Genomic DNA, 14667 nt, shown 5'->3' with positions numbered 1-14667 from the left:
TGCAAAGAGTGAAAGTTTGACTTCTTTGCTGATCCGGATGCCTTTTATTTCTTTTTGTTGTCTGATTGCTGTGGCTAGAACTTCTAGTACTATGTTGAATAGCAGTAGTGATAGTGGACATCCCTGCCACATTCCTGACCTTAAGGGGAAAGCTCTGTTTTTCCTCATTGAGAATGATATTTGCTGTGGGTTTTTCATAGATGGCTTTTATGATATTGAGGTATGTACCCTCTATCCCTATACTCTGAAGAGTTGTGATCAAGAAATGCTTGTCAAATGCTTTTTCTGCATCTATTGAGAGGATCATATGGTTCTTGTTCTTCTTTCTTTAATTAAAGTATTGTATCACATTGATTGATTTACGGATGTTGAACCAACCTTGCAGCCCAGGGATAAATCCCACTTGGTCGTGGTGAATAATCCTCTTAATGTACTGTGGAACCTATTGGCTAGTATTTTGGTGAGAATTTTTGCCTCCATGTTCATCAAAGATAATGGTCTGTAATTCTCCTTTTTGATGGGGTCTTTATCTGGTTTTAGGTTCAAGGTAGTGCTGGCCTCATAAAATGAGTTTGGAAGTTTTCCTTCCATTTCTATTTTTTGGAACCGTTCCAGAAGAATAGGTATGATTTCTTCTTTAAATGTTTGGTAGAATGCCCCTGGGAAGCCATCTGGCCCTGGGCTTTTGTTTGTTGGGAGATTTTTGATGACTGCTTCAATTTCCTGATTGGTTATAGGTCTGTTCAGGTTTTCTATTTCTTCCTGGTTCACTTTTGGTAGTTGATACATCTCTAGGAATGCATCCATTTCTTCCAGATTGTCTAATTTGCTGGCATATAGTTGCTCATAATATGTTCTTGTAATTGTTTATATTTCTTTGGTGTTGGTTGTGATCTCCTCTCTCAGTCATGATTTTATTTATTTGGGTCATTTTTCTTCTTGATAAGTCTGGCCAGGGGTTTATTGATCTTATTAATTCTTTCAAAGAACCACCTCTTAGTTTCGTTGATCTGTTCTACTGTTCTTTTGGTTTCTATTTCATTGATTTCTGCTCTGCTCTTTATTATTTCTCTTCTCCTGCTGCGTTTAGGCTTTGTTTGCTGTTCTTTCTCCAGCTCCTTTAGGTGTAGGGTTAGGTTGTGTATTTGAGACCTTTCTTGTTTCTTGAGAAAGGCTTGTATTGCTATATACTTTCCTCTTAGGACCACCTTTGCTGCATCCCAAAGATTTTGAACAGTTGTGTTTTCATTTTCATTTGTTTCCATGAATTTTTTTTAATTCTTCTCTAATTTCCTGGTTGACCCATTCATTCTTTAGTAGGATGCTCTTTAGCCTCCATGTATTTGAGTTCTTTCCGACTTTCCTCTTGTGATTGAGTTCTAGTTTCAAAGCACTGTGGTCTGAAAATATTCAGGGAATGATCCTAATCTTTTGGTACCGGTTGAGACCCGATTTGTGACCTAGGATGTGATCTATTCTGGAGAATGTTCCATGGGCACTAAAGAAGAATGTGTATTCTGTTGCTTTCGGATGGAATGTTCTGAATATATCTGTGAAGTCCATTTAGTCCAGTGTGTCATTTAAAGTCTTTATTTCCTTGTTGATCTTTTGCTTAGATGATCTGTCCATTTCAGTGAGGGGGTGTTAAGGTCGATGTGTTTGTCTGTATTGTTGTCGATGCGTTTCTTTGCTTCTGTTATTGTACTGTTGTATTGTTATCAACGTGTTTCTTTGCTTTTGTTATTAATTGGCTTATATAATTGGCTGCTCCCACATTAGGGGCATAGATATTTACAATTGTTAGATCTTCTTGTTGGATAGACCCTTTAAGTAGGATATAGTGTCCTTCCTCATCTCTTATTATAGTCTTCGGTTTAAAATCTAATTTGTCTAATATAAGGAATGCCACCCCAGCTTTCTTTTGGTGTCCATTAGCATGGTAAATTTTTTCCACCTCCTCACTTTCAATCTGGAGGTGTCTTTGGGTCTGTAGTGAGTCTCTTGCAGACAGCATATTGATGGGTCTTGGTTTTTTTATCCAATCTGATACCCTGTGTCTTTTGATTGGGTCATTTAGCCCATTTACATTCAGGGTAACTATTGAAAGATATGAATTTAGTGGCATTGTATTGCTTATAAGGTGACTGTTACTGTATATTGTCTGTGTTCCTTTCTGGTCTATGTTACTTTTAGGCTCTTTCTTTGCTTAGAGGACTCCTTTCAATATTTCTTGTGGGGCTGGTTTCATATTTGCAGATCCTTTAGTTTTTGTTTGTCCTGGAAGCTTTTTACTCTCCTATTTTCAATGACAGCCTAGCTTGATATAGTATTCTTCGCTGCATATTTTTCTCATTGAGTGCTCTGAATATATCATGCCAGTCCTTTCTGGTCTGCCAGGTCTCTATGGATAGGGTTGTTGCCAATCTAATGTTTCTACCATTGTAGGTTACAGATCTCTTGTCCTGAGCTGCTTTTAGGATTTTCTCTTTGTCTCTGAGACTCGTAAGTTTTACTATTAGATGTTGGGGTGTTGACTGTGGAAAATATTTTTTAATCCTCTTTCATAGATAAGGAAGCTGAGGCTTCAAGGGAGTAAAAACTTTCTTGATTTCTTATATTGTATAAATTGCATAAGTAGAATGCAAATCCAGTTTTACATGGCTGCAAAACTGTTAATTATTATACTCTCCTGCTTAATCAACTGACTCCTTGCAACTAACCACAGATCAACTCAGCACAAAAACAAACTGCAGTGAAACAAAATTACTATCTCCTCCCCCTCTCTCTATCCCACAACACAAAGTAACTTGAGATGGAAAAGGGAGAAGTGTGGCTTAGCATTGCAATGACATGAGGCACCTAAATTAAATTGCATATTTTACCCCTCCTCCCCAAAGTCTTAACAAATTGAAGCTCAGAGAGCAAGGTCTGGAAATCTGCATGCTCACAGATCCCAGCTCACTCTTAGCCTTGCTGGAGTTGTGATATCTACCGCTTTATAGACTAGATATTGTATTCATTACCTGTGGCTGCTGTGAAAGATTGTCACACACTTGGTGGCTTAAAACAAAAGAAATTTAGTCTCGCATGGTTCTGGAGTCCAGAAGTCTGAAATCAGTACCACAAAACCAAAGTCAAAGTATCCGTAGTTCTGTGCTCCCTTCAGAGGTGGTGGGAGAAATCCGTTCCTCACCTGTTGTAGCTTCTGGTGACTGCCAGTATTCTTTGGCTTATGGCCACATCAGCCATTCTATGTTAATATACTGGGTATAAAAGTGCATTGGATATTTGAGATTTAATTTAGAAGCATTTCAATCTCGTGGATTTAGAGTATGTATAGAACAAGTAGATTTTGCATACTATTTCTGTCTTTACCTTCCTACTACACAGTTTCGCCTTTCCTTTCAACCAAATATTTATTGAGCACCTGTTTTATGCCAGGCACTGTATCCTATCTGCCTTTCAGTCATGTAGAAAGGTTGATTCAGAGCTTCAAAATGTCTGTCAGAATGTCTAAATTACAGTGATAGAAAGCTTAGTGTGGCAGAGAGCAAGTTCATTGGAGACTGACAGGGTTGAATTTGAATTCTGGCTCTGCTATTTATTAATTGTGTAAATTTATAAAAAGTATGTTATATCTCTAAGTTTCTATTGAATGGAAGAAATATATAAAAGTTTACTAGAGATGATGGTGAAGATGGAAAGGGTTTTACATTTGGAGTAAATAATATATGGGCTTAAAACTCCGCATGAACTCACTGTGCTAGGTTGTTGAGAAATGAAGGAAAAAGTAGCTTCCCAACCATTTTCCCTGCTTACATTCTTGACATGTAGTATAGGGTTTTTCCAAAAGCAGCTTGTTCACCTACTATGTTGTGAAGGTAATGTGTTAGAAATGACTTTGTTAAATGAAATACACTAAAGCATAATTTTGAAAAATCATAGAGCGCTGCAGATAGTATGAGTAGAAATCAATGTGTGAAACTTTTAAGACTATCTGTCTATAAATCTATGTATGAACTATGTGGTCATATAAAATAGATGTCTTCTAAGCAACACTGACCATTTCTTTCTTTTGCATAATACACACCATCAGCTCCCTGGGCTTTGAGATCAAGCCCAGACTCCTCCCAGGGCCTGAAGGATGTTCCCCAGCCAGCCTCTGTCTATCAGATTCTGTGGCCTCATCTCCTGCCACTAGATTCTCCCTATTTCAAGATTCTTGTTCCTGGCATCCTTCCTGGGGATCTCACCTTCCACTGTGGATCTTGAAACTGATTGAAAGTTACCGGCTTTTAGAATAGCCTTTTTTCACATTGATAAACAATGAAGTTGTGAAGAAAGATTTAGGTGAGATTCACCTTCAACATTCTGAATTCTTTGCCAGTCCCTTAACTTCGGATGTTTCTCAACCATGACTAGTTCACATAGTGCTCCTTCCATGGATTCACCTTACTTCACATCCTCTTATTTGGTGAACTCTTCACAACCTTTCAGGGACTAGCTCAAGCTTCCTTTGAAAGAGAAAAATGTGGGGGTAAATTATGTAGGCTCTGGTTTTAATATATTCTTTCTGTGTGACCTTGAGCATGTCAATTTAATTCTCTGATCAACATCTTTCTTATTTTAAGAAAGTATAGTAATGGCAACCTCAGAGGAAAATATCTTCGTAACTGTTAGATAAGTCTTAGTCACCAAAAACTTTCTCATTTCCTAGTTATTTGACCTCTAGTCCAAAATAGGCCCTTCTTCATGCTTCTCCTCCAGGAGTCTGTGTTTCTCAGACCATAACATTTCTTGCACTACATTAAAAATATCTCTCTGTCCTATAAAACTATATATTTTTAAGGACTTGGACATGTTCAATGACCAACTAAACTAATTGTTGAATGAGTGAAGGAAAACTAAAATTAAGAATTTTAATCAATGCAAAAATACTCTGCATTTTTAAAGATCTCCAGATGAATGTATATCTGATTAAAATCTTAGGCTAAAAGTTATATTACTATTTGAATTCTATGATAGGATGGGGGTTCACTCAAACTGAGCGATTTTACCTCTTTATTTTGGTTGAAATCGCATTTATTTAATTAATTTATATAGTGTCACTACCAGTACACATTTATAATGAAAAAATAGGACATGTAGTTAGTCAAAAATAGCACGAGTCACAAGAGAATCGACCATAGAGATAACAAAAGTTAAATTTGGTTCATATTCTTCTAGACATTCTCTATGTATGATTCATAACCTCATTATCTAGCACGTCAGGCATGCCCTGACCAGGATGCATTGCATCTGTAAAGAGAACTCGGACTTTAAAGTATTATATAACTGCTACCTGGTTTACATTTATTTCACTTTTTATACTGCAGTGGTTTCAGAATCCAAGGGGCAACAGAGGCTTTTCAATTCCAGGTCAAATTCAGCTCTGTAAACATAACTGCAGAAAGTGAAGACTAGGATGATCGATTCTCAAACGTCTTTATGAGCAATCTTGCTCTTGGTTGCTCTGACAGGCACGCCCAGCCCTCCTTCTGACACTTGTCTACCTTATCAAAGTCAGACATAGCCTTCAAGTTTAAATGATTCTCCTCTGATGCTTTTTCCAGATGTGTAGTGAAAATTGGTAAGTCCATTCTCTCTCTGGCCATGAAGTATTGTTTACAAATCTTTTCTAGAATTTATCCTCTTGTGCCTTGTGTGATGGTGATTTATCAGTGTTTTTTGTCTCCAGCTATTTTATAAGCTCACAAAGCCCAAGACTTTATAATTCATTTTTTATATCCCTTCACTGTCTAGCAGAGCTCTTTGCATGTAATACACAGTAGTTGCTGAATGAATTTATCGTTCATTGTTAAATGTTGGTGCCATGGTTTAGACTTAATCACAAACTATAAGGTTCATATTAATCATACCCGGATATTTAGGACCTAAGTATAGTCTTCTTTAAGTATCCATAAGTAAAAGTGAAAGAAACATGTGAACAGACAAGGTATAACTTCGTTAATACTGTGAAAGATGCCTCTAGTCACACTCTCCGAAATAGGTTATACCAGTTTTGTAGTAAAAATACTAAGAGGCTAGGTGTCATAAAACATGCAACTTAAAGGGTATGAGTTCAATAAAGAACTATGTTAATTAAAAATTCTACAATTTTGGGGAGCACCTGGGTGGCTCAGTCATTAAGCGTCTGCCTTTGGCTCAGGTCATGATCCCAGGGTCCTGGGATCAAGCCCCACATAGGGCTCCCTGCTCTGCAGGAAGCCTGCTTCTCCCTCTCCCACTCCCCCTGCTTGTTGTGTTCCCTCTCTCGCTGTCTCTCTCTCTGTCAAATAAATAAATAAAATCTTTTAAAAAATAAAAATTCTACAATTTTTGGAATAGTTTATTCAACAATGAGATCAATAAATACAAATATTTCCAGTATATCCTCTATGTTTAATATGTTGAGAATGTATATTGACCTTCAGGTTTAAAAAACTTTGAAGGCACAAATACAATGATGACTGTCTTGAGTTTTAATAAGTGAAGATAATGAAAACACTTATTTTCCTTGTCCGAAACCCAATTTGTGATTTACCAATATACATGCTTCTATTTAGCAAGTTCATAAGGATCAGGATGAAAGTACAATTATGAAATTAGACAACAAAATTTCTGTTTTGAAAATGCCTTTCATTTTTCATGGGAGTGTGGAAAATATTAGAAATGAGTCAATGCTCTTTAGAAAATATGAGGATAATGGCTATGTCTTGAAATTTATATCTGGAGTTCTGAGCATAATTCCACGCATAAAATAAATTTAATAAATGCTTGATGAATGAATAATTGAAGGCTTTGATTTTATAAGACATAAACAAAGTTAAAATGGTAGTGCTCCAAAATACTAATATTAATTATACAAATAGGAACTACTGAGGTCCAAAACTATGAACCAACCTCTATTGAATTTGTGTCTTTGATAAGGAAAACACACATAGCAGTCCATTTTTATATGTATTTGAGCAAAACTGTCTTTTTGTTTAGCCATTGTGATAACAATAGATATTTTCATAGAATACAAAAGCCTCAAGGCTCAGTGTACCCAGAGATTTTCAAAGTTCTGAGTAGATGTTATTGACTGGTTTAGAACTTAAAAACTGGATGTGATTGGCTGGATTTAGAACTTAGAAACTTTGTTTTATTTTTGTTACAAAGTCAATATTTTTATATATTTTGTGTAGCCATGCTTAAGTTTAACAGGAAAAGAGAGGCAAAGTGGGTGCTCTAGACTAATAAAATGTAAGCCACAAATAGACCCAACAAATTGTGCATGACGTCATTGTAGGCAAGTAAAAGTCCTGGGAGTGACTGTCCATGAGCTATGGATGTGACTATTACTTGAGCCATATGAGAAGTGTAGTGCCCACAGAACTGAGAATGAATTTCTCTGGATCACTGCTATGAGGGGATATATATAAAATATCACAGGCATAAAATGTAAAGTGCATGAATTATATAGTATCATGGTCATCCTTAACTCCTCACCTTCTCTTATATGCCATATCTTCCCATTGGATTTCTTCAACTTCTATCCAGAGTCTGGATCACCTTCACTGCCACCAGCATAGTCTAAAACACCATCATCATTCATTTAATTACTTCCAACAGCCACCCATCAAGTTCCTGTACTTCTATCCTTGTATGCCTTTATTTTCAATAAAACAGGGGGCTGATCATTTTATTTTTATTTTTAATGGAAGTAAAACACACATAAAAGAGTGTAAAGTAATAGGAATTGAAGTAAAACAAACATAGAAAGTATATAAAGTACTCCAATCTTAAGTATGTAGCTGATTGATTTTTTAATATGTATATACCTGTGTAGTCACACTCAGATCAAAACAAAGGACACTTCCAGCAGGCCTCTTCCCCCCATACAATGTTCCAGACTATACCCTTCCAAACTTCATCACTATGCTATTATTTTCAGTGTTTACTTTTGTACATCTTGAATTTCATGGAAATTGGGGATAAAAAGTATAATACTTTGTTGGCTTCTTTTGCTCATCTTTATATGAGATCTTCTCTGGAAGTCAGTTGCTTAATCTGTAAAGAGGAAGGTAGACTGACACTGGGAGCTAAAATTTGAAAACAAACTGAAGTTCAGCCCCAACCCACAGTTCTGATTTTTTTTTTTTTTTTTTTTTTTTTTGGTCTGGAGTCAGGCAGAGTAGTATATTTTTAAAAATCCCCAAGAGAATTGAACATATATGCTCTGAATCAAATGATCTCTCTCTTTCTTTCTCCCCCTACTCTCTCTCTCTCTCTCTAACTCTATGCCCCTCTCCTCCTCCCTCTCCCTCTTGCTCTGTCTGTCTCTCTGTCTCTCCCTGACCCCTCTACTCCTTTCCATATGGATGGATTGGCCACCACTCCTTTTTACCTCTATCCTTCCTTAAGTGTGCACTGAGCACCTATCAGATACCAGGCACCCTCTTAGGTTGCTGAAGCTACATGAGTAAACAAAACGTAGTCCCTATCTTCCTGGGGCTTGGTCTCAAAAAACCCATACCTGAATATATAAACAAATATTGTTGAGTATATTTTCAGTATTTTTTTCCCTACTCTATAGGACCCTTTTATTTTCCCTTTCTAATTTATGGTGCATGCTGAGAGAGTTTTGTCTTTAATACCCACTCCAGACGCCAGTTTATTTTGTAAATGGTTTAAATGGTAGCCAAAAAAATTATCTGAGAATCTTATTGTAGGTGCTATTTATTAACCTTTTGTAGGTCTTATAGTGAATTAATATGTTTGTGTGTAATAAAAGTAACTGAAATTTAGGAAGTAACAGCCCATGAATATTTTTCAGTAAATTATATATGTTTGGACCGGGAATCTTCTTATTTTCTGTGAAAAGTATATAATTGATAGGAAATTAACAGCATCAGGACTATTAGACAAACATTTAAAAATATTCAATTCAATTCTCTTAGCATTAGATCACAATAATTATTTGGTGTGTTTCTTTTACTTGTTTTTAATGGTCCTAAAACAAAGTTTAAAAGAACATTTTTTTAAAGATTTTATTTATTTATTTGAGAGAGTGAGTGAAAGCACAAAAGCAGGGGCAGAGGGAGAGGGAGAAGCAGACTCCCCTGCTGAGCAGGGTGCCCAACGCAGGGCTCAATCCCAGGATCCTGAGATCACAACCTGAGCCAAAGGCAGATGCTTAACCTACTGAGCCACCCAGGTGCCCCTAAAAGGACATTTTCGATGAATACAGTAGAACATCCTGTTTTTCCCATTTCTTTTCTTTCCCCCTTATTTCCTTCCTTATACAGTCTTATTTCCTGGTAGCAAAGTGAAATGTAAAGAAAGGAAAGGATTTAAAATATACTTCAGCACCATAGCCTTACTGGATATTTAGATGCTGATGGGCAAAATAAGATTTGTTTGGTCATGTAATCAGTGACTTCCAATCTTTGTTTTTGGGTTTTATTTTTTCAGTAGAATAATTTCAATAAAACTTAACTTTTTTTTTAGTAACACTTACTTTGAAATAAATCAATAAGAATCATTTTTTCTCAAAGCAAATGTGTATACCTTAGCTGCAATCATTCTTAAGCAAAGAACATCTCATCGAATATTAATTTAGTTTTGCATAAAATTACATTGAAAAAGGAATATAAATAGTTGATCCATTTTATAAGGACAGATTTTTAATCCCTTTTTTTCTTTTCATTTTCTTTAAGAGACATTTTGACCTTGCTGTGAAGCTAAGCTAGAGGGGACATTGGCAGAACTTTCTATGTCCTTATGCATAGCTTTGGATGAGAATTTAATAGGACAGAAAATAATACCTTGCCAAGTATTAACTTTAAATCTTCTATTTACTGTAGAATTTCAAGATTTATGGAATACCAAAACAACCCAGGGAGATGACTCATAAAGAACTAGAACTTTCTAGTTTCCTACATTCTTTAAAAAAAAGTCTTAGCTGTTTAACTTTGCTGTATAATACCATAATCAATATTGAGATCAACCTATGAGTTAACATAAATCAATCATTTGGGTTTTTTGGTTTTTGTTTTTAACCTATCACTCTAAATGGTTACAAACTGGTAATCATATCAAAAATAACTTTAAAACCATGGCATCCCAATTTTAAATTATAAAGACAATACCTAAATTTAATTAGAGGAATGCATAACTGTTGAAGTCCAAATACATTTTTAAAGTAAAGACTTAGCTATGGTTTAAGATGAAAATACACTTTCTTTCTTTCATGCTATATCAACCCTCTGGCATAATGACCAAATATTACTGGTTGAATCCCAATTACCCGCATCCTAACATTCTACAACTTGCATAAGCAACAGCCTCCTCCTGTCTGGATGCTTTCGTCGAGACTTAGTTGTGAAGCACAGAATCCAGTTTTATGTTAAGTAGGTGGGTTGCTAATCTGTGAGAATGCCATTCTTGATCAGGCCTTGATGAATTTTTTGTGAATACCAAACCGAACAAGGCAAGCTTTATATTCGTTCTGCAATTAGCCGAAATAATTCTAGTTAAACTCTGGTAAAGATCTCTAGTATGAAATGAATGTAAAGTATTCATTCTTTCTTTATCTTACTCTCTGGTTTCATTTTAGCTCATTTGTTTATTTAAAAATAACCCTCTAAGTTGCTTTTTCACTGCTTTTCATGTTACAGATTGAAAATGTTGATGTCTGCCTTAGTTTTCTAGCAGCCAGAGGAGTAAATGTTCAAGGTCTATCCGCTGAAGGTAAGAAAAGGCACAGTTGTCACCAATAACACCCAAGTTTGCGGGAAAAAATTGTTTTTGTATTGCAGGAAATGTAAAGTGGGAGGACATAGCTTCTTAATACAAGAAGTCAGGTTTCCAAAAATAGTAGAAACATAAATGCAATGCTTATTAATGTATGCTTTAATTATTTATATATGTTCCATATTTTGGCAAAACGGATATTTTCATGACTGAGTGTGTGGGAAAAGGGGAGATTAACAAAACATTTTTATGTTATCACCATGTATCGTATTTTTAGAGTCTTAAGTAGAGGGATGGATGGATACATAGATAATGCTGCATTATAGATACATGAAATTCAGGTAAAAATAGTATAATTAATCTGCAAATATTATTTTATGAATAACACATCAAATTGGTAGTCCTGGTTGAAATATTTGGTAAGTTTAAATAAGTCATCATGAGTTCTTAAATAATTAGCAGTTAAAATATTTAATAGCTGTCATATGTAAAAGCTTTAAAGTCATTACAGATTTAAAAGATCATCACTATAATTAAAATACAGAAAAGTGGTAAAAGACTGAACTGGTTCTGTCTTTTTTTTTTTTTTATCTTTTTCTTTCACATTTATTTTTAGGAAAACTTTTCAAGTACTATAACAAAATCTAGTTGCTAAGATTATGAAATAGCAAGTCCTTTGAGATCTGCAATAACCACCATTTTATTAGAATATTAATTTATATATTAAAATTCTGCTAGATACTGGTATATACTTTGACGATTTAGATTGGTTAATATTTCTACTGTAGTCATTTGCTCTGAATAGCCTTTCTCCCTGCAAGTACTAGAAATATTAGACAGGTCTAAGTTTTAAAAATTTTGCTGTCATTGGAAAAAGAGGAATTATGTGGCTTCTGAAATACTGTGAACATTTAGTAGAATTTTTTGAGTTTTCCCAATTTTTCTTCTGTATTCATTTTTTGTTTTAAATTTCCTTTGTCTTTTACACTTATATGATATGTTGTGTAATATGAAATTACACATTTGGGGGCCGAAAACTTTAGGTTCAAACCTAACTGATGGTTCTGCAACTTAGAATAAAAGTTGATAAAATTCCCCAGGAAAATATTTTACTTTTTCAGTGCTTAAAAGTAAGTTAAAAATGTTACCATTTGTTCATTTTATGTCTCTGTCTTCTCCTATGACATCCTTTAGTAACAGAAACCCAATGATTTTCATTTATCTTCTAAAAATATATGAATGCTCAAAATGGTTTTCTAAATTAATAAAATATACATAGTAAGAAAACAAGAAATTTTTAAAACCTTTAAGATCATCTAGGTTTACATGAGAACATTAATACTTTCTTACTGTAGCCTCATATCAATCAGACTAACTCTTCTATATTATGGCAACTGTGAGAAGTTTTGGGGAGGTGGTGAAACATCTCATTCTCATTTTAAATGAGTAATTCCACTGCATACTTTGTGTGATGTCTATAAACCATCAGAGAGCAAGAAATCAGAATAGTTTGTTAATGTCCCTAAACTACAAAAAGGAGACATAAAACCTTGACATCACAGGAGGATGTATTTTTATTGTCAACAGCATGTTTTATTTAGAATATGATTACAGGTTTCATAGACTTATTTCAAGCTTTACTTCCATCTCTTCTCTGAATTTTATATTATAACTACAAGCAAAAGAAAACGAGGTTCAGATTGTAGCTTACTTTGGGTGTTTATCTTTTTATTCAGTATTAGAAAAATTTAGGAGCTCCATGTACTAGAACTAGGATTTACAGTTACATTTATTCAATTGGTGTCATGAATAAGCTGATCTTTATAATTTATTAATATGTAGTATGAGTCAAGAGAAAAAGTGGACCATTAAAAAATTAATACTTATAATGTCTACTTTTGGGAGATTACATATATAGTCATATATATAAATATATAAACATTTTAATAAATTGATTGCTAGGTGATTTAGGAGGGCTACTGTAAATCCAGTTGCCATTATAAGGTGCACCCACACCATCATTATTTATAATGTAGGACAACCAACATTTAAGTGGCTTTCTTTCTCCAGTTCATATCCATCACTGTGTTGGTAACAGCTGTGTATTTGTGAGGGAAGCAGAATGCTGAATCAAATGATTAGTGCAGGACAGAGAGCCCATCCATTTCCAGGAAGAAGCAAACTCTGGCAAAATTGCAGTTGAGGATCAGCAAAGACCATTGCTCGAACAACTTTTGTTCTACCTTCTTTCCCATTACTCTGTCCCTGAAGCTCCAGGCTATTTGGAAATGTTATCACGCTTCAGAAATTCAGATTTGCTTGAATCTGTGACTGTGAGACTTGAGGTGCATTTCTATCTTCACAGATTTGGTCTAAGAGAATGGCAACTGGAATTGCATTTGTAAAAAAATACATAAATAAAAAGGAAAACCGCATTCATTTCATATGTTACTGTTTTTATATTTTCCCTTTGATACAGAAATAAGAAATGGAAACTTAAAAGCCATTCTAGGGCTGTTTTTCAGTTTGTCTCGCTACAAGCAGCAACAACACCATCAACAACAGTATTACCAGTCTCTGGTGGAGCTTCAGCAGCGAGTCAGCCACGCCTCCCCTCAGGCAGAAGCCAGTCAGGCCAAAACCCAACAAGATATGCAGTCCAGGTAAGGACAGGAAGCAGGGCATGTGTGTAAAATTAACTTGTCTGGATATAAATTGTTGTGTTTTTTTTTTCAACAACTTACTGTTTGTGAGATTGGAAAACATATTTATGTAGTTGCATCAGTGTTATGATGTAATTTGACCCATGTTATGGAAGTTAAGACCACTTTTTCTTTTGGTTGGATGAGCAGCCTTTATTAATTTAAGGTGAAATACTTGTGTTTGTTTCTAAAGATGATTGTGGTTTGTATCAAAGTGTGCGAAATGTCTTTCTTGTGAGTGACGTGGCACAATTGTTTCCTTCTGCAGATTATTTAGAATGTGCTATTGAGTATGTGTTCATCTGACTTGAGTCTGTTGGCGCATCGTAGACACAGCCTGGGGTGGGGTGCTGACAAATCATGGCAACTTCCTTCCCTCTGCCCTTAGTGCTGTTTTCCAATTTGGAATTATATCAGTCAGGGTTCAACCAGAGAAGCAGAACCAGGAAGGGATTAAGAGATTTATTGTGAAGAATTGGTTTACATGATCTTGGGGACTTGCTAGGCAAGTCTGAAATCCTAAAGCCAGCCCAGCAGGAAGGGCAGGCTGAAACTCTCTCAGCATGAGCCAAAACTTTTATAATCAGGTAGAATTTCTTCTCTCAAGGAAGCCTTCATCTTGCCTTTAAGACCTTTCAAGTGGGGAATCAGACCTACCCAGATTATCTAGGATAAGCTCCCTTACTTAAAGTCAGCTGCTGTGGACTTTAACCACATCCACAAAATACTTTCTCAGCAGCACCTAGATTAGTGTTTGATTGAACATGGGACCCAATAAACCTAGCTAAGTTGACACATCAGAAAATGATCACAGAATGAAATGAAGTTAACAAGTTTCATGCATGCTGCTCATTTGTTCCTCACCAATGACCAGGATATTGGGTCATTTGCTCTATTGTGTAAATAGCTGATTGTTTTTCCTTCAGAGGGAGAATGTCCAATATGCAAATACTCATTATCTTTAAGAGTATATATACATATCAAACAGATGTAAATATTTAACTTTTTCCATCTTATAAGGCAAACCTGAAACCTGGTAACACTAAGTTTACCCTGAGTTTGTTTTTGGTATTTAGTATTGACTCACAAAGTTAGAGTAAAATTCCAAATTACATTCACATACCACCTTCCCCGCCCACCACGTATTGTCAATATTCAACAGTTCAGAAATCCCCTTTTCCTTCATCTG

At 35.3% G+C, this 14667-nt stretch overlaps 1 protein-coding gene across 3 annotated transcripts in view; it reads left to right on the top strand.

Moving 5' to 3' along the window:
• Positions 1–14667, top strand: part of NAV3 (neuron navigator 3) — a 350025-nt gene that overhangs the window by 116526 nt on the left and 218832 nt on the right. For all 3 annotated transcript variants that reach the window (XM_073900615.1, XM_073900614.1, XM_025881299.2), the window contains exons 4-5: positions 10701–10773; positions 13256–13439. In XM_073900615.1, coding sequence (XP_073756716.1) covers positions 10701–10773; positions 13256–13439 — 257 coding nt within the window. The remainder of the gene's footprint in view (positions 1–10700; positions 10774–13255; positions 13440–14667) is intronic.

This window comes from Callorhinus ursinus, unplaced genomic scaffold, assembly GCF_003265705.2.
Source record: "Callorhinus ursinus isolate GAN/ISIS: 27379988/994484 unplaced genomic scaffold, GSC_fseal_2.0 scaffold14, whole genome shotgun sequence".
In the NCBI taxonomy this organism is placed as follows: Eukaryota; Metazoa; Chordata; class Mammalia; order Carnivora; family Otariidae; genus Callorhinus; species Callorhinus ursinus.
Note: the sequence above shows the minus strand (reverse complement) of the source record. Positions and strands in the feature narration are given on the sequence as shown.